This window comes from Colossoma macropomum, unplaced genomic scaffold (genome assembly GCF_904425465.1).
Source record: "Colossoma macropomum unplaced genomic scaffold, Colossoma_macropomum, whole genome shotgun sequence".
Classification (NCBI taxonomy): domain Eukaryota; kingdom Metazoa; phylum Chordata; class Actinopteri; order Characiformes; family Serrasalmidae; genus Colossoma; species Colossoma macropomum.
In genome coordinates this window covers 45,026,860-45,052,925 of record NW_023494787.1, presented here as the reverse complement: position 1 = coordinate 45,052,925, position 26,066 = coordinate 45,026,860, and the positions used below count along the sequence as shown (strand labels likewise).

General features: G+C 39.3%; 1 protein-coding gene across 1 annotated transcript in view; it reads left to right on the top strand.

Moving 5' to 3' along the window:
- rapgef5a (Rap guanine nucleotide exchange factor (GEF) 5a) overlaps positions 1–26,066 on the top strand; it is a 132,796-nt gene that overhangs the window by 31,289 nt on the left and 75,441 nt on the right. Inside the window, exons 3-8 of the mRNA XM_036567541.1 lie at positions 797–903; positions 3,253–3,374; positions 5,809–5,971; positions 21,852–21,933; positions 24,059–24,107; positions 24,285–24,361. Coding sequence (XP_036423434.1) covers positions 797–903; positions 3,253–3,374; positions 5,809–5,971; positions 21,852–21,933; positions 24,059–24,107; positions 24,285–24,361 — 600 coding nt within the window. The remainder of the gene's footprint in view (positions 1–796; positions 904–3,252; positions 3,375–5,808; positions 5,972–21,851; positions 21,934–24,058; positions 24,108–24,284; positions 24,362–26,066) is intronic.

Genomic DNA, 26,066 nt, shown 5'->3' with positions numbered 1-26,066 from the left:
GACAATACAGTACAATAAATACTAAAGATTTACAATAAATACAAAACAGAGCACAGGCAGTACACGGCACTGAGAGTATGTAGAGCTGTGCAAAGCAGGATGTTACATACTATGACATATTAGCAGCTAGCCTAGCATATATGAGCATAGCAGTCACAGAGGTAGCAACCAGAACAGCAACAAAATACAGTATTTGGTTGATATAGTATTCTAGCAGCTAATACTGTTAAAGAAATAAAATGTGCAAAAATGCAAGTCAGATATTGTTCAGTAAGTAAAAAGTAGTCAAATATTGTTAAAGAAATGAAAAAGTAGTCAGATATTGTTAGGGAAATCAAAAGTAGTCAGATATTGTTAAAGAAATAAAAAGTAGTCAGATATTGTTAAGTAAATAAAAAAAGTAGTCAGATATTGTTAAGGAAATCAAAAGTAGTCAGATATTGTTAAAGAAATAAAAAGTAGTCAGATATTGTTAAATAAATAAAAAGTAGTCAGATATTGTTAAAGAAATCAAAAGTAGTCAGATATTGTTAAAGAAATAAAAAGTAGTCAGATATTGTTAAAGAAATAAAAAAGGGATCAGATATTGTTAAAGAAATAAGAAAAACATTTCACCTCAGCCCACTCTCAATGACTTCATCTCAACCATTGAATTATACAGAAATTTTAAAACATTGGTGGAATTCCCCTTTAATAGAAAAATAACAGTGAGAAAATTAAAATGTCAAAAGAGAGCAGACTGTCCACAGGCTGTTTATCCGTTCACTAAAGCACTCTTTCTCTCTCTCTCTAGCAGACCTGCTCTCAGAGTTTCCCCTGCGCCGGCCGTGCTTTGAGGAACGCCTTCTTGTCCCATGGCCCTTACCCCGCCAAAGACAAGATCCACCTGGCCCGGATTATCAGGTGGGACATTTCTGGCTGTGTTTGTCGCTGTGTGGTGAGAGCAGTGCACTCTGTAAGAGCTGAAGTGAATGGAGTATTGATCCTGGTGCATGCCTTTGTAGTAGTGACGCTGGGAGCTGATCTGTGTGAACATAAAGTCCTGTTCATCAATCCGAGGATCAATGTGACTCCTGTGTTGAAGCAGGGTGGGTTTGAGAGGGGGAGTCGCTTTGGCTGACTCATCACTGCTCACTTACTGCTGCGATCAATAACCTCCATCCAAATGGCATTCCGACTGTATTGACATGTTTGGTAGCCAATCAGGAGGCGGAGGGAGGGATGAGAGAAATAAAACGTGGTCAGTGATGGAAACGATGTGGACATGTGCTGTGGATGCACATTAGAAATGGGCAGCGCTTAGGAAGAGGGAATGTTCGCACATATATAAGCTGTGGTTTTTCTATGGTATGTGAAAAATTCTACACTGCTGTGAAAAAGTATTTGCTCTCTCCTGATTTCTTCTGTTTTGCCGTATTTGTCACACTAAATTGGTCCAGATCTTCAGACAGAATTAAATAGAAGAAAAATGCAATCTGAGTAAACACAGAAGACAGTTAAACAATCATTTTATTTATTGAAGGAAAAAGGGAGTAAAAGTGTGAAAAAGTAATAGCCCCCTTAGTTACTCTGTTCATTAAATTTAGAATTAGGGTCACTGAACTAGACACACCCGGGCTTGACTACAGCCAGCCGTGTTGAATGGAAACATCACTTAAATAGAATCTTTCCAGCAATTTAAAGTAGGCTAAAAGCTCTCAACAAGCAGCTCACTATGCTGTGATCATTAAAAATATCCCAAAGCATATTCCAAAACAACAAAGAAAGTTGTTGAAAATATCAGTCTGGAAAGGCCTATGCTGCAAAAAATTATATCTTAACAAGAGAAATCATCTTAAATCTAGATTAAAAATGTCTTATATTTCGCATTTTGAGATGGTTGTACGAATATTATAAGATTTTGTACTTGTTTCAAGTCATTTTATCAAGTAAAATCATCTCATTATATTGCCAGATAATTTTGCTTGCTTCAAGCATATTTCTTAAAATAAGCAAAATTATCTGCCAATATAGTGAGATAATTTAACTTAAAAAATTTATAAAAATAAAAAATATCTAAAAATAAGTTCAGTTATCTTATTTTAAGCTTACAACAATCTCAACATGGGGAATATTAGATATATTGACTAGATTTAAGACAATTTCACTTACCAATGTAAAGGCAGTAAGAGCCATTATCTCCAAATTGAGAAAACTTGGAACAGTGGTGAATCTTCCTAGAAGTAGCTGGTTTACCACAGTTCCTCCAAGAGCACAGCCATGACTCAGCCAGTAAGTCACAAAAGAACCTAGATGAACATTGAAGGAAGTGAGGAACTCACTCACCTCAGATAAGGTCAGCGTTCATGCTTCCACCATCACAAAGAGACTGGGCAAAAATGGTATGCATGGGAGAGCTGCAAGGCACCAACCAAGACGAACATTTTCACTTTTGCCAAAAAACACCTTGGTGACCCCCAAGCCATTTGGAATAATGTTCTGTGCACTGATGAGTCAAAAGTAGAATTTGTTGGAAGACAGGGGTCCTGTTACATCTGGCGTAAAGATAACACAGCATTCCAACAATACGAACATCATACCAACAGTTAAACATGGCGGTGGTAGTGCAACAGTGTGGGGATACTTTGCTGCTTCAGGGCCGGGGAGACTTGCCGTAATCAACAGATCCATGAATTCTGCTCTCTAAAATTCTGCAGGAGAATGTCTGGTCATCAGTCTGTGATCTGAAGCTGAAGCACAATTGGGTCATGCAGCAAGACAATGATCTGAAGCACATGCAAGAGCAAGTCCACCTCTGAATTGCTCAGAAGAAACAAAATTAAGGTTTTGGAGTGGCCTAGTCAAAATCCTGACTAGAACCCTCTGAGATGCTGTGGCAGGATCGTAAGGGGGCATTTGAAACATTTGAAAACTCCCCAATGTGGTTGAATTAAAGCAACTGATGCAGTTATAAGAAGTGTTTAATTGCAGTTGTCGCTGCTAAGAATGGCAAAACTAAATATTAAGTTGAAGGGGCAGTTACTTTTTTGTATTGTTCATTCAGTAAAATGAATGATTATTTTCCTGATGTTTTTCATGTCTTATGTTACATTTTTATGAGGTGCTGAAGTAGTCCTTACCTCAAAAATATATCAGAGTAAAAGTCAAAGTGTTAGCACTTGAAAATGCAAATCAGCTGTAACTTAGCAAATGTAACTAATTCCAGCCCCCATGTGATGCTAAACAATGTGTTTGTGATGTGTTCATCTTCAGGAGGAGCTACGTGGGCGTTGAGCTGGTCCAGTGGCTGTTGGAGCAGTGTGTGTTTGTCCAGTGCAGGATGATGGCGGCACGGGTTTGGCAGGTGCTACTGGAACTGGGCATTCTGCACTCAGGTAACTCACCTGAGCCTACTGACAACACTTTCACCAGCACATGCCACAGAAATGGTGTAAATGACCACATCTCACGGCCTTACTGCTAGAATTACTGCAAGCCTTACTGATAAACTTGATAGACTTTAACTGGTGGTAAGTATTGATTCAATTTAAAGCTAACTTTACTGCTAGCTTAACTGCTAACTTTACTGCAGGCCTTAATCCAAGCCTTACTGCTAGACTTACAGCAGGTCTTACTGCCCTGCTAGGAAAACCAGTATAGACCAGCTTGGCTGGTCACCAGCAAATCCAGTATATGTTGTGTTTTGGATGCTGGTGTTCTGGTCAACCAGCATGACCATCATAGAGTGACCAGCTAAACCAGAACCAGCTTAAACCAGCTCAGATCAGCATGACATGCTTGCTGGTCTGTGCTAGTTTTTTGCAAGGTGCTAGATGCACTGCTAGCCTGTAGGCTTTAATTCTAGCCTTACTGTTAGACTTGTTGTAGGCCTCACTGCTAGATATGCTCTTAGATTTACTGCTAGATTTACTCCTGGCCTTACTGCTAGACTTGAGGCAGGCCTTACTGTTAGATGTACTGCTAGCTTTACTGTATGCCTTACACTTAGCCTAACTGCTAGCTTTACTGCTAGCCTTACTTTAGGCCCTACTCCAAGCCTTACTGCTTGGCTTATAGAAGGACTTACTGCTAGATTTACTGTTAGCCTTGCTGTAGACTTTAATCCTGGCCTTGCATCAACACTTAATGTAGGCCTTACTGTTAGATCTATAGCAGGTATGCTGCTACACTTTCTACTAGCCTTACTACAGAGCTTAGTGCCACACTTTGCACTAGCCTTGCTACCTACTTCAGTGCTCTACACACCATTGAGTGTTTCGTGAAATGACCTATTGATTCCAGCGATACCAGCGCACTATATATCGTTACACTGCACACATGGCTAACTCATTATATGCCGTCATGTTCTTCCCTCAGGTAATTGAATTTATTTACTGCAACTAGCCAGCTGTGACATGTTAACATCATCTCATTAAGCAATACTTCAACAAAGCAAACTGATCCATACAATGCAGCTGCTCAAAGTACTTTAGATTTCTGTGCAGTGTTAAACTTTTCTAATGAACCAAAAAGCAGTTGCAGAGATGGATTAGGAGGCTTCTTGCACACAAACAGTTGCTTACCATGTGCTGTCTAGTTGCATTTACTGATAGATAGATATGGATTTTTGTTAATCTTGAGACAAAATATAGAGTTACAGTAGCATCAACAGCACTAGGCAAATTGTATATATATATATATATTCCGAAGGAGCTATAAAATTTAAGGAATATACAAGATGCAAGAGACTTAAACAACACTATGTTTTTTGATACATTATTATTCAAAATTTTGAATGCTGCAGGAACAGAACCACTGGAACTAGAGTCGTATGCAAGTTTGAGCACCCCTGGTCAGATGACATTTTGTTGGTTTTCTTAATAAGTTAACACATCCTCTATAGAGAATACACTTCTGGAAATTTTAATGCAGAATTATGCAACGTAAAATGTGGCCTGTTCAAAAGTTATGGCACATTTTGTATTTTATGTTTTATTCTTTTTCAAAATGTTAAATTTGGCCAAAAATTAGAAATTGTGCATCAACAATTGCAGAAAACTAGGTTAAAGTTTGTTTCCTGTGGAGGATGCGTTGACTTATTTTCACTTAGAAAGTCAACAAATTTGGGTGTTCAAATTTTGCATTCAACTGTATCTCATACATGATGCCAGTTTCAGAAGGGCAGATGGAGTGCAAACTCTACTCCCTTCTTTTGCAGACAATATCTTGACAAGGAACATTGCTGATTTGGTGCTTTCTACCTGTTTACGATTGTTATCAGGATAAAAATGTATTTTTTACGGTCCCGTCAGTTCTAGGTACCCAGGTAAGTGTGAGATGCAAACTCTTTTGAGTAACATGATTGTGAGTTCCAGGGCAGTTTAAATAAATTGAAAATATAGTGTCCTTTTAATACATGAGTTACAAACACTTAAAGATGTGAGAGTCTTATATAGTATGTACCTGTTTAGTACTTAGAACTGAAATTGAATCTGGGCTGTAGAACAAAGCAGTAAATCTTACTATAGATTGTCTGTGCCATCACCCTGTATTTAGTGATGTTTTTTAGTGATGTAATTTCTAGCTTAAATGAGTGACATTACAGTGAAATATGGTGTTATTATTACTCCAAGTAATTATTCTCTAATGATGTTTTTTACAATGCCTGTAATCAGCTTAATAGCAAGAACCTGCTGGGCACTTAGGCCCAGCTCAAACAACCTAGGTCTAGAGTTAATATACAAACATATTGTTCCCAGTGGTAGGTTTGTTTATCTCAACATGCACTGCAGTAATTCTGATATCCTTCTCTTCTCCTGGACGGTGCAGTGGACCAGCGGGTGGTGTTTGAGGACTCCAACACATACTACCAGTTCTCCTTTGAGGAGTGCGATGCACAAGGCTGCGAGTTCCGCTCGGAGGAAGAGTGGCAGAATGGAGTCCGGCTGCTGCTGCAGCTCGTTCCCTACGTCCAGTTCAGGGTCGTCAGCCCGTAAGTATATGCACATACCCATATATATGAGAACCAGGGTTTCCATTAGCCAGTGAACACCACTATTTAGCCAATAAAAGCTCAGGAAATTAAAATGCCCTGTTTTCACCTGTTGTCTAATATGACTGACCACTGTGTTCAGCTACACAGTAAAGGTTTGTTCATTTTTATAGTTCCCAATATGTCCAGTCTGTGTCCTAAACCACACTCACAAATCTACACAACCTAATTGAAGACCTGGATGCGGTTTCAGCAGGTTGAGAGAAGTTTTGGGGATGTATTTACAAAGATTTGGGTGACTATTGAATTCAAGTGTTTGTTAGCAATGTTAGCATTGTTGTTCCAGTACTAAAGAAGCAAAATTCGGACATCAAATCCAAATCTGTGTCCATTAGAAACAGCGTTTCCATTAGCCAGTGAACATCACTATTTAGCCAATAAAAGCTCAGGAAATTAAAATCCCCTGTTGTCACCTGTTGTCTAATATGACTGACCACTGTGTTTAGCTACACAGTAAAGGTTTGTTCATTTTTATAGTTCCCAATATGTCCAGTCTGTGTCCTAAACCACACTCACACATCTACACAACCAAACTGAAGACCTGGATGCGGTTTCAGCAGGTTGGTAGAAGTTTAGGTGATGTGCAAGTCTATATCTTTACTGGTATACTACATCTGGGTTACATGGAAAATGGCTTAAATTTGAAGTTCCGCCAAACCATACCTTGTTGGGGGACGTTTAGAAGTGAGTGAAGCCCTACAGACCTGCAGCAGACAAACAGTCACTGCAGGAGAATGAGTTTGACCACAACATGTGCTTTGTTTACTCTTTGGTAATGATTGCCTGGTTCTGGGTCAGAGCGTGACGACACATTCAGATGGAGCTGTGTGTCTGTGACAGTCACCGACCTCAGATCAGCACCTGTACTACCTACAGCTCTACGCACTGCCCACAGTTTACTGCAAACAGTACATTGTCTGTTGTGATAAAGGAAGCTGGTCTTATCAGTAATGCATTGCTTCTGCCTGCTGTGGTCATTTCTCCTTAGCCATCCTATGTGCAGTGAGAGACATTATCAGAGGAAGAGGAGACAGTTCACTGGCTTAAATATGAATGTGGTAGCTTGTAACGCTCAAGGAAGCCAGTCATTTTGTCAGTAAAGGTGTGATCAAGAAGAACCTCCCTTGTTGTGGAGATGTGTGTAATATCGGGAATGACCAAAAATATTTCTTCTGTGTACTTTGATAGAAAAAAGGCAAGTTGTTTATGCTTTTTTGGTCAGTTTTTACTAGTGATTTTAAAATCATACATTAGCTTGGGTTTATACAGTCTACAAATATTTGGATGTTGACAAAGTTATTGTCTTGGCTGTGTACTGGAGTTGAAATTAAAAACATGGTGGTGGTAGTGCGATGGTGTGGGGATACTTTATGTTTTCTCCTTTGATTTGAGGGTATTTCCGTCCAGTTTAGATGAATGACAGAAATTAGCGGCTCAAAAATAATTGGACATACTAACGATCATAAATTAGATTGTCATTATTTTAATACTTGGTTGCAAATCTTTTGCAGTCAATGACTGCCTGAAGTCTGGAACCCATAGACATCACCAGACGCTGAGTTTCTTCCATAGTGGAGCTCTGCCAGGCCTTTAATGCAGCTGTCCTCAGTTCCTGCTTGTTCTTGGTGTGTTTTATCTTCATCTTTGTCTTCAGGAAGTGAAATAAAAGGGTGACCTAAAAGTGGTTGTAATTCCTACACTGTTCACTCCGTTTGTATCCCCTCAAATTAAAGCTGAAGGTCTACACTTTGAGTTCACATTCATTATTTAAATTCAGCTCCAGTATGCTGTGGTAGACAGCTATAAGAATAAAACTTTACTGACACCCAAAAACGTGTGGACCTGATGGTAGGTCTCTCCTAGAGATGCAAATTTTGTCAGATACTTTTGACCGATAACTGTCCATCATTAGGAGGTGATTAACTGTTAACTGGCAAGCCTAAAATCAATGACATACATTAAAATACTTGATATCTAATATGTTTATGAATGGCATACTAAACATGCCATATGTCAGAACCCGGCTCTGTTTAAACTGGGGGACTGATAACCATAACATATTCATGACTTCATGACCAAATACTAAAAAGTTGATGAATTGAATTGATTATAACGTGATGGATTCTGAAGTTCTCTTGAGAGCCATCACTGCCCAGTATGTCCTTCTCTATAATTTTGCACCCCAGTGTGTGATTTCCTCACACTGCCAAGTCACATTTTCTATAATCGGTTAATCATTTGCATTCCTAGTATCTCCCCGTTCAGCCCCATTCAAATAGAAACCTGGTCTCATATGAGTGGAAATAACAGTTATTCTCTAACATGTCAGTTTATTTCCTATCAGCTTCTCATTCCTCAGCATTAATCACACTCTAAAAAGAGAAGTGATGAGCACACTCTCCCCTTTCTCTCTCTTTTCAGCCCTTTTTTCTCCTGTTAATCTGGTTTAGCCTGAAATCCTCCTCTGTTGTGCGGGCGAAGATGAATCTAGCTCTACTGTGTGCGTGTGTGGAGAAAACGTGAAAGCATAGTTTTGATATGTGTTTATTATCATCAGTATAAATCTTGTGGACAGTAGGCTATGTGAAGAGTGGGGGTGGGAGGGGAACAGAGTGAAAGTTTCTTATCATGGAGTTGAAAATATCACAGTGTTATCACAACATTCTGTGATATTGTTCAAGACACATTCAAATTATTTCACCACAGATATTATACATAGACTTTTTATTGAATCTCTAGTATTTCTCTATAACACCAATAAATCAACTATAATTTCAAGAGTATAATTGTCCTTCTCTCTGGGTGGGAAGGATGGCCGTGCTCTCCCACCATAACTTAGTTAGCCAGTGTGGCTGTCTGTTAGCTAATGTTACAATATAGCAGTCTCCTCCAAGCATATTGAGCAGTCCAGTAATGTTGCGTTAGCTCGAATAGATTTGGTGATGCTTCAGGTCAGTAGCATAGCCAGGACTTCATTTTAGAGCCTAGTTACAGGGTAGCAATCATTAAGGCCCAGAGACACCATAATAGTGATGATGATGACTGCGAGCTTGCCATTAACTTCATTGTAGCTTGAAACATACACACGATAGCTTACTTCACAATTAACCTGGCTAACATTAGTAGCTATAACAACTAATTAGCTGCTATAACTGCTTGCAGTTGGTGGGTAAAGGCTGATTAGCACTAAGAGTAGATATGTGGGGTGAATGGCTGAAGATTGTGATGCTCTTGTTGCTTTTTTGCAGTATTGAACTTCATTTTCTTTACCACAATAAACTACTATAACTCGCTAACTAGGTAAATAGCCTATGAGAACTCGTGCAGCTCAACTAAGTTGTCACCAGAAGAAACAGCAGTGCAAGCTATTGCTGTGGCATGTTGGCATTGAAAAAAAGTCTTTCCTTGCCTTTGCAGCTGTGTAAACGTTGCTATGGCGATAGCATCCCCTGAATGTCGTTGATGATCTACAGAGAGCTTTGTCAGCCTCTTTTATTTATTTAAGATGGAAAAAAGAAAACAGTACCTTTCACCAAGACGGCCTTATATCTTTCAATGTTTTTGTTGGCATGGGAAAACTTTTTATTGTTCAGATATTTAAGGGGGGTTGGCTTTCAAGTGGAGAGACTGATGCCCCCCAGGCCCACCCATATCTATGCTCCTGCTTTACATATCTCGGAGGAAGCACATGCTAGTCCTCACCCTCCCAGCCTTGTAGCACTGTGTGATAGAGGGAGAATAAACTAACACTTGGGAATTGGACACACTGGGGACTGAGTAAAAATAAGTAATAAGTGACGTACTGTAATCACCAGCATTACTTCTGTTTACTGTTCAGTTTATAACTACACTGATCAGGCATAACATTATGACCACCTCCTTGTTTCTACGCTCATTGTCCATTTTATCAGCTCCACTTACTATATAGGTGCACTTTGTAGTTCTACAGTTACAGACTGTAGTCCATCTGTTTCTCTGCATCTCTGTTCTTCAGTGGTCAGGACCCCCATGGACCCTCACAGAGCAAGTACTATTTGGGTGGTGGATCATTCTCAGCACTGCAGTAACACTGACGTGGTGGTGGTGTGTTAGTGTGTGTTGCGCTGGTCTGAGTGGATCAGACACAGCAGTGCTGCTGGAGTTTTTAAATACTGTGTCCACTCACTGTCCACTCTATTAGACACTCCTACCTTGTCAGTCCACCTTGTAGATGTAAAGTCAGAGACGACAGCTCATCTGCTGCTGCACAGTTTGTGTTGGTCATCCTCTAGTCCTTCATCAGTGGTCACAGGACGCTGCCCACAGGAGGCTGTTGGCTGGATATTTTTGGTTGGTGGACTATTCTCAGTCCAGCAGTGACACTGAGGTGTTTAAAAACTCCAGCAGCTGTGTCTGATCCACTCGTACCAGCACAACACACACTAACACACCACAACCATGTCTGCTCCTGCAGTGCTGAGAATGATCCACCACCCAAATACTACCTGCTCTGTGAGGGTCCATGGGGGTCCTGACCACTGAAGAACAGGGTAAAAGCGGTCTAACAAAGTATGCAGAGAAACAGATGGACTACAGTCTGTAACTGTAGAACTACAAAGTGCACCTATATAGTAAGTGGAGCTGATAAAATGGACAATGAGCGTAAAAACAAGGAGGTGGTCATAATGTTATACCTGATCGGTGTATGTTGTCCTACAGTGTGTTACTGAAATGATTCAAATTTTAAATGGTATAATTGGTAAATGGTATAACTTTATCATTAAGCCAGTCCCATCCTTAGTGTGTGGAGTTCATGAGGACTTGTGTGGTGTTTTAGCATGCAGTGCTAACGCTAGCTGAACTGAATATGTCACTCAGCTGGGGGGAGAGAGAGAGGAGAGCGAGCAAGGCAAAGGAAGAGTGCAGTGGGCCGGCTGTCAGCTCTGCTGTAGCCCCACAGCTGAATTATTTGTGCCTTTCGAACGTGCCACTGGATCTTACGATGCTGCTACAAGCCTGTGCTATCTCTCGCACTCTATCTCTCTGTCTCTGTCTCTCTCCTTTCTCCACCCCCACCCCTTTGCTCACTATCTATCCCCTTCATCTTTTACCTCTCTCTCTCTCCCTCTCTCTCTCTCTCTCTCTCTCTCTCTCTCTCTCTCTCTCTCTCTCGTCTGTCTCTCGGCCTGCCTTTGTTCTCTGTGCTGTGGAGAGATGTGTGGAGCAGTGCTGCAGGGGTGGGTGGACCGTTGGGTAAAGGCATTAAAGCAACACTAGGAAAGGATAAATGAGGAGCCAGTCTTCTGCTTACCCAGCTACTATTGTTCTTGATAATACAAGCTAAACTTTTTACTCTACCTGTCTCACTTCTCCTTTTACCACCAGGCCAGTGAGCCTGTTTTGCATTCACACGCACAGCCTGTCAAAAGTTTGGGGACAACTCGCTTCTTAAAAGCTTCTTAATACAAATCAACATGATTTTGTTCTTGAGCTGCAATAACTGTAACACTTTATTTGGATGGTCCACTGTAGATGCTTTGTAGATGCTCAGTCTATTTTTTGATAACATTCAACTAAATATCTATTAAATGCAACAGAACTTGAAGTTGCGTGTGAAGCATTCTACTAAATCTGTCCCTAAACCTAAACCTAACCCTAACCTTAACCTTAAGGCAAAACCTACACCTACTACTGAACCTAACCCTAACCTTAATGCTGGTGTTAATTAACTCAGTATCACAGAAAGTTTGTTAATAATTTAACTATCTGTAGATCATCTACAGGGGACCTTCCAAATAAAGTGTGACCTCATGTTTTCTGTATGGGAAATGAGTCAATTATGTGTCAGTATTAGTGACAGTGCTGCTCTGGGATCAAAGCCAAATACCACATATTTTACTCCCGTTGTTGTGATGTTGGCACTCATTGGCCATTCAGGTGTTTCAGGCCAGAGCAAAAGTAATTATTATTTAGGCAAAACCTGCTCTGTGAACCAAAGAAGATACTTTTTTAATGAATGCGAAGCTGAGTGTTAAAGCATTATTGTCTAAAGATTAGCACACACGCTTTATAACCAGTGCTAACTGAACCAATACATACTTTTAATTAATTAATTAATTACAGCGAGAAAATTCTAAGTTCAAAACAAGTCAAGATGTTCCCAAATCTCTGATGTGCAAAACTGATTGTAGGGTGGTTTTTTGGAGGGCAAAGAAACCAGAATGACTGTGCTGAAAAAAATGTACAATAAAGAGATTAAACAATGAATTTCTGTGTTTTTTTTTAACCCACATGCAAAAGAAATATCCATATATTTTTGTATCAAGTTCAAAATTTATTTCCATATATGTTTGACATATAAAATAGACACTATTATATATATTTATATGTATGCAAAAATGTGCATATTTTGAATATATTAACACATATAGGCTGTTCTACCGAATTATTTCCTTCATGATCCCACAGTGAAAACATGTTTAAAAAATAAGTATTCAGACCTTTGATATTTACAAAGATTATGCTATGATTGTTTTAAACCAAAGGAATTAATTGAGATAATAACAAGCTAAATGCATATAAAATCATTATTTATAGGGTACTTTCTATTAGGAGGTGTCTGTGCCAAACCTACAATACAACTTGTGAAAATAATGCTTCATTTTTTTATTTTGTTTTTAAAAGGTTCTCTTAGATTTCTTGTAAAGTGAAAAGTGAAAGATTTAGATTTATCATGAGGTTATTTTTAATTAATAAAAAGTCCCACATTTTCATGTCACTACCTAAACACAAAGAGTTGTAGTCTGTAGGCGGAGCAGGAAGTGAAACTGCATCCGTGTCCCTCATGGCCACATGGTGAGCTGTTAAATCCCATTGTTTTGAAGTAAACGTGTCTCAAAATCAGTTTGTAACTTTAAGAATTGTGGTGTCTTTTCAAATAGAGAAAGGGAGCTCAGTTTCTTTTGTTTTCCTGTCATGAAAAAAGACAAAAGCAAATTCTCTGCTAAAATGTGAGATTAAAGGATATAATAGGTCAAATGTGTGACTCCTTTGCTTTTACTTTTTCAAAATATCCTTGAAGCAAACTTGATTGAAGTAAATCTAATACTGAATAGGTGCTCATTTGATTTCCTTCATTATAAAGTAGCATACTTGTGTGTTTCTCTGCCCACACTTGTCCAGCTCGTCCATCTAAATGAAATACAGAGAGTGTAACCATAGCAACAGGCATAATTGATGACATTGCTGGTTTTAACAGGTTTGCTGTTTTAACAGTTTCATGACAAGTGCTGTGTTTCTGCTGCTTATAAAACTTTTTTTTGTAACAACAAACTGCTGGGACAACGGCATGTCCAGAATTTGACCTACTAATGTCACACTCTCCTTCTGAATCTCACCACACATTCACTGCAAGTTAAATGTTATCATTTCTAATACATCAATGTTTCAGTTTGTGTATTTATTGGGATATGGTTAACGGTCAGCAACAGCTAACAGTAAGCAACCATTATTGTTACTTAACAATGAGTGGTCAGAGGAATGCTAGAGTTAAAAAACATGTCAACGTTATCTGATATAACTAAGGCTGGGACTACTTTATCAATAATTATCAATGAAATCATTAAGTAGAATTTTGTGCTTTATCAGTTTTATATTCATGAGCATTTTGCATGAGAATTCCAAGCAGTTTTTTTCATGCTTGTTTATAGTTTAATGTGTAGGCGTTGTGAGGTCGTTTCACACTGAGTCCATCTTTGTGAATTTAATGCACTGAAACCTTCACATCAAGTCCAACGTGATTTTCTAATTTAACACAGAGAAGACGGAGCAGAGGAATGGGAAAAGGATGAATCGGGTAGAAACGGTGACACAGTTATCATTTTTCTTCTGCCAGTGTGACTTAAAGATGCAGACGCTGAGTAACAGCCCATTCTGCTAAAAAAGTGTGAGGAGTTCTGCCGACTCAGAGGAGCTGAAGCTCTGCTGCAGCACAGAGTTTGAATTTTTTACTAGTGAATATTGAATTCTTACTAGTAAAAATCAAATTTTTTGATATCAAGAATTACTTTTTTAATAGTGACAATTACATTTTCACATATGTAAATTTATTCCTGATATGGAATAAAATAGGACTGACTAAAACAACTTGCCCTGGTTTTGACTACACAAATAAACTTTGACGTTTTGTGAACGTGTAAATTGAATTCCTTTGTAAAATCCATTGTAAATAAATAGTAAATCTGTGCTGCAGTCCTGCTGATTGAGTGTCTAGTAGCTCATATGTTGTGTTAGAACTGATTTCTTTGTCGTTTTTTATCCGTGAACTCTTCTCTCCTCAGTGTAAACGCATGTCACGAGCTAAAAATACTCCGAGGCCTGTGACAGCTGTTGTGCGTACATCAGGAAACATGAAAATCTCCCAGACTTTGTTCTACGTTTTATCACGTTACTGGAAGTGCTCCTCAATTTCAGGCACATCGCCGGTGCCGCCGCGGTGTTTTATTTTTAATTTTCCTGAGATCTAGAGGACGCAGAATGTTCATGAATTGCCGAGCGTGTACTTTTATCTGAAATCTCAGTGGAAAGCTCTGTTGATTTGATTCGTGTCGTTTGGAATGATATTTCATCCCCGGCAGCGCATCTGTGTCTGCAGGATGCACTGGACCTCACGGAGAGCCGGGAATTGACAGCTCGAATGCGAGTAGGCATTTTGGCGGCATGCTTCTTTGGTAGAGGGAGAGGGACATGCAGTTTCACCCTGATGCGATTGAACGTGACATGGAGAGGCCTCTGTGACACCAGCTGTCCGGTCCTGTCCCATCCCAGACCTCACGCTAACTGCCAATCAGACCCGTCCGATCAGGCTCTGTTTGGTTTATCTCTGTGTGGTGACAGAACTGAGGCCGACTCACATTTACACCAGATTATGAGCGTAAAAATGCATCCCTGCCTCATAATGTATTCAAATGTGACTAGAGGAACTGTTCACACAGTAGTGGTAGTTTTATTTATTTGTTTATTTATTTGGATTTTTACATTTAAAGGGCCCATATCCAACACTCTTCTTATATTTTATTTTTCTCCACTAAAGTCCACTTGTGAAGTTTATGTACTCAAAACAGTCATAATTCATAATTCATTTATTAAACAGGTACATACTTATGTTACTGTGCCTTTAAGACTGATATATGTAAATGACATCTGTTCTGCTCTGTTTGGCTGTATTGTGCCCTATTCAATAAGCAGTCTGAGCTGAAACAGCCCTTATAACTTCAACGTGAGTGGGCGGGGCTCAACTGCTATATCCTGTATAGATAGATATGTATGTAAATGTGTTGGTTTTTGTGGCATCACAAATAGTTCATTCAAAACTTGCAGGTTAGTTTATATATGGACTGGGGAGTGAATTATATGTTATGAAACTTTGCACACACACTAGGGGGCAGTGAGCACACTTGCCCAGAGCGGTGGGCAGCCCTATCCACAACGCCTGGGGAGCAGTTGGGGGTTAGGTGCCTTGCTCAAGGGCACTTCAGTCATGTACTGTCGGCTCAGAGGATCAAACCGGCGACTTTCCGGACACAAGGCTGGTTCCCTAACCTCCAGCCCTCGACTGCCCATATATGCACATTTCTGAGTGTACACAAAAACTGAATTCTGTATTAATGCTCTGAGATATAAAAGTGTTCCCTGTATGGACCATGGAATGTAGTACTGAGGGGTGGGGTCAGGCATCAGTGTCTTTAAGAAGTAAAGCCTGAACCATGTTAAACATACCCTGTATAAAAACTCTGTTTTGTTTAAACTGAGGGGCTGAAAACATAGTAACAACATTCTGATCTGCCTTAAGGTGATGTTTTGAGTTTTGGAACCAAAGAACATCAACAAACAGATAATCCTCTGTTAAGCCATCATGGAAAGATCAAATAGATCCTCTACCAACAGATTTCCTTTAAACATATACAACAGTCTTTTTCTACCTGTGGTACTGCAGTTTTCTTAAACACAAAAATGTATTACATTACAGACATTAAACCAACCATAATTTTAAATATAACAAATATTTTTCATTATTTGCAAAATTCAAACTTTATATTGATCTCATTGATTGTAGAAGGAAATACAGCAGTGAATACGTAGCTATGGGCTTCACCTGCGTGAGAACTGAAAACGGGTAACTCTACTCTGTGCTTTTTGCTCAGAGGTCTTTTCAAATGAAGCTTTAAAACCCAACAATTTACACCGTCACTCGGAAACTAAACAGCGAATATGTATCTAAACCTGACGTATTGAGTCAGAACTCCGTTTGCAGCTTTCCTCTCTTCAGCCTGGCATCAGCCTTCTCATTAGGTGAGTCAGAAAAAGACAATCTGATTGCTTAAACCTGATGAAGCTATCATGGTCATTTGTGTGGGCTGCAAGTTGCAAAAGTTTGGGAACCCGGATATGTAGAAAGGACTGTTTTATCCTGTTTATTCTGGTTTTGTTGATATTCAGCAATAATTCAGTTTCCAGTTACCTTAGACAGAGGCTTCGCACTTGGCAGGTCTTGAGAATGATTTCTGGGTCCACCTTACTGAGACTGCTAGTTTATGGTCTCGAGATCGGTCTGGAAACCGAGACTGGACTCGAGTACTACAGCACTCCTGCTGTGCATCACACTTTCTCTCAGAAAACATGAACAAAATACTTTTCTTATCAGGTCTTATTGGTGCAAATGTTTGCATTTAATATGGTATGTCATTTTTTTTACTGTGCTAGTGTCCTTTTGAAAATCGCTCATGAATATCACTGTTTTTAACTGCGTGCTTCAATTGGCACCCTCACTCATACAATATAAAAATATTCTCCATTTTGAATTATAAGCTGACTTATTCAAATATGAACTGTTATTGGAAATTCAATGAAAAAACATGAAAATAATGTTTATTTGACAATAGCGTTGGTCAAACAGTTGCTTACTTGTTGGTTAACAGTTATTTCGTTAAATCGGCAAGTCAACTACATCATTTTTGGTTGTTGGAATTGATTATAATTGATTATAATAATAGTCAGTATATTATTTTTGGACAAAATAATGCTCTCAGGCTGAACTGAAGCCTTAGTTCATTGTTCTTACTGCCTATATTCCACTGTTTAATTAGTTCCTCAAAGATATCTCAATGTATTTTCTGAAGAAATCAAGAGATTATTGTGTGGTCAGACATTTACACCCATACGCCACACAGTCCTCATTCGTCTTCTGTCGGTCAGTCATAATGCTGTCAGGGAGATTGTCGTTTGTGTTTGTGCTTTGCACGTTTTTCTGTTGTGTGTCAATAGTCTCCTCTCATCGAGGCCACCCGGAGCCACACCGGCTTATGTGCTCTTTCTGGAGAAGCTATTTGGATATTCCATGCACACGTCTTCCAACTGCTCCCTGCGATTTGCATGCAATTTGAATGTTATCTTTGCCATTACCAGTTTCACCAGAACTGCTGTGGGAGTCAGACGGAGCTTTCGGCCTGGTGTGAATGAGTGTGTGCTGTGAGAAGACTGCTGAATGATAATGTAGTACGTGAATATAGTAATCCATAGTCTGTTTTTGACTACTATTGCTTCCCTTATTAAAATATAATAAAACATCCCAGTTTAATAAAGATGACAGAGGAATGTGTCATCATTCAGTGGAATAGTTTGGCAGAAAATTAAAATATACCATACAATAAAAATGGAACATTTCAGGATTCAAGATTTTTACACTATATGGCCAAAAGTTTGTGGACCTAATTATCGACCTCCTAATTATCAACCTCAAGTTGTTTCAGCTTATAAAATCTACTGCATAGCCATTTAATCTCTACAGACAAGCATTTGCAGTAGAATGGGTCGTACTGAAGAGCTCAGTGACTTTAAACGTGGCACTATCATAGGATACCACATTTGCCACAAGCCAGTTTGTGAAATTTCTGTCCTGCTGGATCTGCCCCGGTCAACTGTAAGTGCTATTTTTGTGAAATTGAAGCATCTAGGAGCAACAACAGCTCAGCCATGAAGCGGTAGACCACGCAAACTCAGAGAGCAGGGCTGCCGAGTGCTGAAGCATGTAGCATATAAAAATCCTCTGTTGCATCACTGACTACAGAGTTCCAAACTGCCACTGGAAGCAACATCAGCACAGGAACTGTATGTTGGGAGCTTCGTTAAATGTGTTTCCATGGCAGCTGCGCATAAGCCTAAATATGGGGCGACTGCATGTTAATGCTCATGGTTTTGAAATGCGTTGTCCACTGTGATTTTTTTTTTCTGAGTGACATTGCAAGTTCATATTAAGCTCAGAGCACAATTATTTTCAAGGTTGGGTAGTAATAGAATACAACGGTGTTACATAATCAGTAATAATACAATAAAACAATAATACAGTAAAAGGTAACAGCAGTGTGTGTGTTTCCAGAATGCTATTGATGTAGTGTGTGTTTACTCTAAACACCAGGATCGTTCATGTACACTGCACCTTTGGCATTTATTGCTTCCATAATATGTATAATATGAACAAAGGAAAGCCCAGTATAACAGAGAAAATATCAATAAGATCGAGGAGAGCAGTAGTGGGTGGTATACTGGTTCATTTGGTATACCAGTTGAAATTCTTCCTCAGATGCGAGTTTTGTCGTGACTATTATACGGTATACCACAAACAAGCACAGATAACGCAACGTACAAGTGCAAACCATTCTAACACTGTCTGATTTAGCTGAGTGGCTGAGTCAAGGATGTTTCAGTCATGACGAAAGCACAGCAGGCTCTCGATCACCTCCCGCTGTCTAGTGTTTTTCATCTGAAGTTGTCCACTTTGCTGCTGAGGCAGTGGACATAAAGAAATGACTGGTCTTTCAAGGTTAGCCTTAGCTAAAGTTGGCCACCAGACTGATTGCCATACTTGTTTGCACTCGTAACATCTGTGAAGTTGCCTAACTGGAGCTGTATCACACAACGCTGCAAGCTTATGGTCTTATCTAAGAAAAAAGCTGTTAGCCAGCTGTTACTGAGGACTGTAGTATTATCTTAATTTCAGCAGTGTCTGATGGTCGGAGGCAGTTCGTATAAGCCACATGTATGACACAAGTGACAGCAAAAGCTGCTCATTCGAATTTCCCATTCCATCTTAAATGGTGAAGCAGTTACCTTGAGGCTACATTCAGCCTTTACAGACGCCTGAGAGTATAGAACCGCTGCGTCATTTAAGGTTGAGTGCAATACTTGAATAAAAAGCTGCCAAATAAGAGGTCAAGTTCAGCCTTGTAGAAATTTAGACATGAAATAATATTTAGCACTGTTTTTGCCAGGCCAGGCGACCAGGGTCCTTTCTGTGTGGAGTTTCCTCCCACAGTCCAAAGACATGCAGTCAGACCAATTGGGTATGCTAAATTGCCCCTAGGGGTGTGTGTGTGTGTGTGTGTGTGTGTGTGTGTGTGTGTGAATGTATATGTCTGTCTGTCTGCCCTGCGATGGACTGCAGACCTGTCCAGGGTGTTTCCTGCCTTCCACCCAGTGACGCTAGGATAGGCTCCAGCTCCCCCCACGACCCAGAAGGATAAGCGGCTTAGAAAATGTGTGTGTGTGTGTGAGTGTTAGAAGGCAAAATTGTCATAGGTTTATCTACATATTCTTTTTTACTGTTTTGCACAATAAAAATATTTAACTGTTAAAAAATCCTTCTTATTAAAAAGCGAAGGGACATCAGCCAGGGCCATAAGCCACTGTTAACCTATATATATATATATATATATATATATATATACAGAGTTTTGTCACTTAGGCCTCAACACCAGAATCCCAAGGCTCAATGAAGCTTCCTGTTCTGTGAGAGAGGGCTGTAGAGAGGAGTAGAGGAGATGGAGCGTGTGATTAAGGACTGTCATAGTGGGTGATGATGAAGAATGACAGTATTTGGAGAGAGAAACTTTGACCCACTTCTCTAACTTACTGCCCTATTTTCAGCCCCTCTACTGCAGCTCGTAAAGTGGAGTGGGAATGGTCCAGGAAGTCTTGTTCCCCTGCTCTGAATGTTTGTTTTGTCCTCCTTTATGGTGTTTTTTCCCCTTGTAGGCACTTTTTTGCCTGTGTAGAGTATTCTCCATGGGCCGTGTTCTGGAGGTGGAGAAACAGGAATATTTTCATGCATGCTTGAGTCAAGTGTGTGTGTCAAAATGAAGATGAATGGCTGTCTGAGGGTTATCATGCTGAGTCTAGAGTTTGGCATGCACTGCAGTACGACATCAGCAGGGGGCAGTAGAGAGCTGAGGCAGTTATTACTGGAGAATGCCCCCTGTGTTTGTATTGGTTCATTTTCAGGACCAGAATGTTCTGGAATTATTGGAAAACTAGAGACAAATGCAGCTAACAAAATGCTCCTGACTGTGTGAAGTGCTTTTTATATAAGGTTCATGATTGTAAAACTGAGAGGAAGTTTATGTTTACTGAGATTAATATTAAAGGGTCCAAATCATGTAAAACCCAATTATCCTCAATGTTTTTCGAATAAAAATTTGTTAATGTGTGCAAAAATTGTTGGAAAGTTTCAAAACATACCGTTCATTTGTCAGTCCAAGAAGTTAATGTATGGAAACTATGCTGTGAAAACAGCTTGTTTTAAATTCACTCTATATTTACATATATAGCCCTGCCCATTTATGTCAAAGCTATAAGGAGTGTTTCAGCTCTGACTGCTTTTTTTATGAGACCCAATAGAGGTCAGTCAATCAGAACAGAGATATTACATAGATAGATAATGTAGTAATGAAGTTTGGGGGGAGGAACATGCCTAAACCTCTTCCAATCTAACGGCCTATAAATTCACATCCTTACCTTCTGTTCCCGTGACGGAGCGTTCGTAATCCCCACCGCCACCTCATCTCCTCCCTGTTCCTCAGTCCTACATCAGTCCTGCTACAGCTATGAGGGGGTCTGGCCTTCTAGCTACAGGCAAACCTGCCCAGAATTCCAGCCCAAATTCTCAGAGTTCTCCCCCCTCCCTCAATCAGTCTTCCCTCATACTACCACCGCCATGTTGAAGGCATGGTCTGAACTCATAAACAAATATTGCTCTTAAAAACACAATAACAAAAACAGCCTGTTTAATTCTAAAATGAAGTAAAAATAAATTTGAACTGTTTTTGGCACATAAACTCATGCAGATGTTATTGGTGGATAAAATGAAAGAAAAATATAGGAAATGGGTCCTTGAAGGTTAGGTTGAAGGTGCACCCTTGCGCACACATACCTAGAATAATCTCCATAGAAAAGCATTGGCAATAGAATGACGCTCTGGAGCAGCCACACATGAGCCTAAGGTCACCATGCCCAATGACAAATGTCTGCCAGAAGGGTATAAAGCTCCTCCAGTACTGGGCCGTGGAGCAGTGGAACTGTGTTCCCTGTAGTGATGGAGCTCCATCCTTTGGGAAGAGTTGGAGTGTTCCAGAACTGATCATCCAACATCAGCACCTGACCTCACTAATGCTCAATCACATCCTCACAGCAATGTTCCAACATCTAGTCTTCCCAGAAGAGTAGAGGCTGTCACTGCAGCAAAGAAGGACAAACTCCTCATTATTACCCTTCATTTTAGAAGAATCGCTGAGTTGAGCAGGTGTCTACAGACTTTTGGACATATAGTGATATGTGGGACATATGTATGACCTCACATCCTGAAACTATACAAAGGCAAACGTCAGTGTGTGTCAGTTAAAGCTCCGTATGTCTATTAGGCCGTATCTTGGTTGATTTTACTCTTATAAGAGATAATTCTCATTGTCCTTTCAAAACAGCTTATCGAGTTGTGATGTTGGTGTTTTTCCAGTCCTGAAGAGGATCCTGAGGGAAAGCGGGATATCTGCAGTGAGATTCTCCAGATGAAGGCTCTGGAACGACTTACATCCACGGTGAGTCAGTGACTGCGTGTGTGCATAGGTGCCTGAACAGCGGAGCGATAGGAGCAGCCCCCCACCCCCCCACACACAGTTTTGTTCAGGAGATCAGTGATCTTTTCTAGGACAAGTAAGCAGCACCGAGGCCTGTCACTACACAGAATAGGAGATTCATTTGGAGGCCCATTCCTGCCGGATTAAGGAGAAAAAATAACCAGTTTACCCTCCACTATTTCTGACAGACGTATGTAGACATTATTATGTTAAAAGTTAGAGTTTTCATCTTAACACAATGACTTAGTTACAGTTTTAGTGATTATGTCAAAATAATCCCTTTTTTTATAGATTTTGTCTAAGGTAAAAATACTGACTTGTTTTCTCAAGATTTTGACCATTGTCTTAAAATAATGAATTATTTTGTCTCATTATGTTGAAATAATGACTTATTTTTGTCATATTTTGGCTGATTATGTCAGAATTATGTTTTTTTTCTCAAGATTTGACTGATTTTGTTGAAATAATGACTTACTTTTTGAGACTCATTTTGTCAAAATAGTGACATTTTCTGGATATTCAGACTAAATATGTTTTTATTTCTTTTATTTTTTTGTTTATTTGACAGGGACAATACAGATAAACATTGTTACATAGAGTGCAACACATGTACTGTATATAAGGCATCTAGCATAAGATAATTTGCGGCCTCTAACAGCTAATTTGTCAAAATAATATCTTATTATCTCAAGGAATTGACTGATTATAATGGTTTATTTTCTTTGAGATTGTGACTAATTATGTCAAAATAGTAACTGATTTTCTTAATATTTCGACTGAATAATTCAAACTAATGTCTTATTTTCATCAAATTTTAACTGATTATGTTTAAATGGTGTCTGCTTTAGATTTTGACTGATTATGTGGGGAATATCATCCTAATTTCACAAGATTTTGACCGATTATGTCAAAATAATGTCCTATTTCTTTAAGATTTTGGCTGATTATATCGAAATATTTGCACCAGATGCACTGCACCACAACACTTCCACAATGTTGACAATAACAAACACAGCACCGCACTTCATTACATCTCACCCCTATATTATTAAACACATAAACACATAAAAGACATTTAACATCAAATACCCCCCCACCCCCCAAATAAAATGCTCTTCCACTTTAACTCAAAATCAGGAACCTAAATGTTTGTGTGTGTCTGTGTCTGTGTTTGGATCAGTGGTCAGTGCAGGACGCTGCTGACCCACTGTTTGTGTAGCTGTACAGTTAAGCTCATGGCTGCCTTTTGAACCCAAGCAGGACCATCTGTCACAGAGCTGTGTGCTCACTGCCACTGGGGCAGAGATAGAATCACTCATACTTATCTCCCCCTCTCTCTCTCAGCAACTGTCCTATAGCACAGCCCACACACAGACCTCACTGCCATACTGCACTGCATAGCAATGAGCTTCCAAACACAGAACAGCAGGAGAAATATACTGCCATTACCCTCTCAGACTCTTTATAACACATATATTACTGTTTATTTGCTGAAATTAACATATCAGAAAAAATGTGGCCTGTGCAGAAGCTGTAGCACATTTTATAATTGATCTTTTATTATTTTCCAATATGTTAAACTTAGAAAATAAAGATCAGTGCCATATTTAAGTTAGTTTTGCATATGACTTTATGTATAGAAAATCCAGCCCTGTATCACTTTAGTGACCCACTCTGTGTATCCCCGTTTCTGCAAAGGCTGACCAGAGCAGGGCTGCAGGATTGGGCCATATGGGCTTCTTGTAGCTTTTAACATTTCAAAGGGAAGTCGATCAGTGCTAGTGTCCCGTGGTGCACTGCAAGCTCCACAGGCCCAGAAGTCCTGTGAAGAGAAACTTCTACAGCACTTCTCCATTAAGGGGAACTGTTGAGCTTTAATTACCGTAGCACTCTGGGCCTTTTCAGAGTGTGTTTTTAATTTTTCAACATTTGCTTTCGTGTTCAAGCTCTTTCTTAAACACTGCAGATGCACTCCCCCTGAGTGCAGTACGCCATCGCTGAAATTAAACATGTTTTGTGCCCCTCATCTCTAATAGCAGAAACATTTCTTTTTTCTGGAAACCTTTCTTTTTCTTCTTCTCCACAGGTTCAAAATGAACTAGCTGCAGCGCTGGCAAGGAAAGCAAGGAAGTCAAGTAAGATGAATGTTTCTGATGTAAAGTCATTTGTAGTTCAGAATGCTTTCTGTTACACATGTTCAGGTTCATAGTTTGACTTATGTGTGAAATATAACTTGTGATTTCCATGTTATTTCTTCTCTACTGTCATTTTAAGCTGTCGGTTTAATTTGGTGATATTCTGACTGATTGCAGTGTCGGAGGAGGACACGTCAGATTCAGCGGAGAGTTCTCCACAAGAACCACAAAAACCACCTGAAGACAAAGCCAAGGTACAGAAAAACTAGTCATTCAGTCACATTTCAAATGAAAATGAAAATACAACAGACCCTCAGTCACCTCCCCCTTGTCCATCATATTTGAAGTAGTCCACTTTGTTTTGGTGGCAGCAGACATGGAGTTAGCCTTAGTCAACAGAGCGATTTCTGCATTTTTGTTTCACCTCATACCACCTGAGAAGCTGCCTTACACATAATGTACTTAATTTACATATTACTGTCATAATACTTGCTGAATAATAAACTTCAATGGACTAGTTTTGCAAAAAATCTAATTTATACAAATTTTCCTCAAATGTAATCAGTTTTCCAAGACATGTTTGGTGTTAATGAAGCTCACACAGTTGCCGTAAACCATGTAAAGATGTTAACTGTTGTCAAATAGACTTTTTTTGTCATAACAGTAATAACCACAGAAAATACAACATGCAAACTGTGGAAGCCAAAACTGGACAGTTGAAGACTGGAAAACCATAGCCTGGTCTGATGAATCTCAAATTCTGTTAAGGCACACAGATGGTAGGGTCAGAATTTGTTGCCAAAAGCATAAATTCATGGACACAACCTGCCTATCAACAGTCCAGGCTGGTGGAGGTGGTGTAATGATAAATGTTTTCTTGGCAGATTTTGTGTCCATTAATACCAGTCAAACAAAGAGTATTGTTGCTGACCATTTGCATCCCTGCATGGCCACAATTTACCATCTACTAATGGCTACTTCCAGCATGAAAATGCACCATGTCACAAAGCAAAAGTCATCTGAAACTGGTTTTATGAACTTGAGAATGAGTTCAGTGTTCTTCAGTGGCCTTCCCAGTCACCAGATCTTAACCCCTGAACACCTTCGGGTTGTGGTAGAACAGGAGATTCACAATATGAAAGCTCAACTGAAAAATCTGCAGGAATTGCATGATGCATTCATGTCAACATGGAGCAAAATCCAAAGGGAATGTTTCCAACATCTTGAGGAATCCATGCATGAAGAATTGAGGCTGTTTTGAGAGCTAAGGGAGGTCCTACCCAGTATTAGTATAGTGTTCCTAATAAAGTGCTCAGTGAGTATATTTTTAGTAAAAGCATAGTAAAGAAAATAAATAAGGCCAAAATATATTAAAACAATATATAAGACAAATAAAAAAAGAGAAAACTTTAAGGCAAATAAAATGAACAAATCAAAGCAATCAAATATATGTACTGAGCAGTTTAGTAAAGAAATAAAAAAGTAAAACAACTAAGCTTACAAAAAAAGATAAAATAAGCCCTTAGTGGTGTAAATTACAATAAAGAATTAGACAAAAATATACAATAAAGGCAGCATGGAGCTTCTTTTATACAGTGATAGGAAACATCCATTGGAGGAAAGCTCCAATTCCACATGCTGATCCATTTTAATGACCAACATGGACGTGCATGCTCACCAATTACTTTGGGGGCAGATTTTAATCAGTTTAAAAGGGAAGAATACAAAGACAAATGGAAAAAGGCAAAGAGAACTAATCGCTGATGTGACATTAGGTCATATAGGGTTAAATAAAAAAAGCTGTATGGGGGTGTGGTGTAAAAATACATTGATGAACTAAGTGGATTATATTATAAGGCTGAGTTAACCTCTAGTATTAATCACCTTTTTGACAGGCATTAGAATGAGTCAGATTGACTCTGTTTATGATATTAATATGTAAATAGCTCTACACTGCCA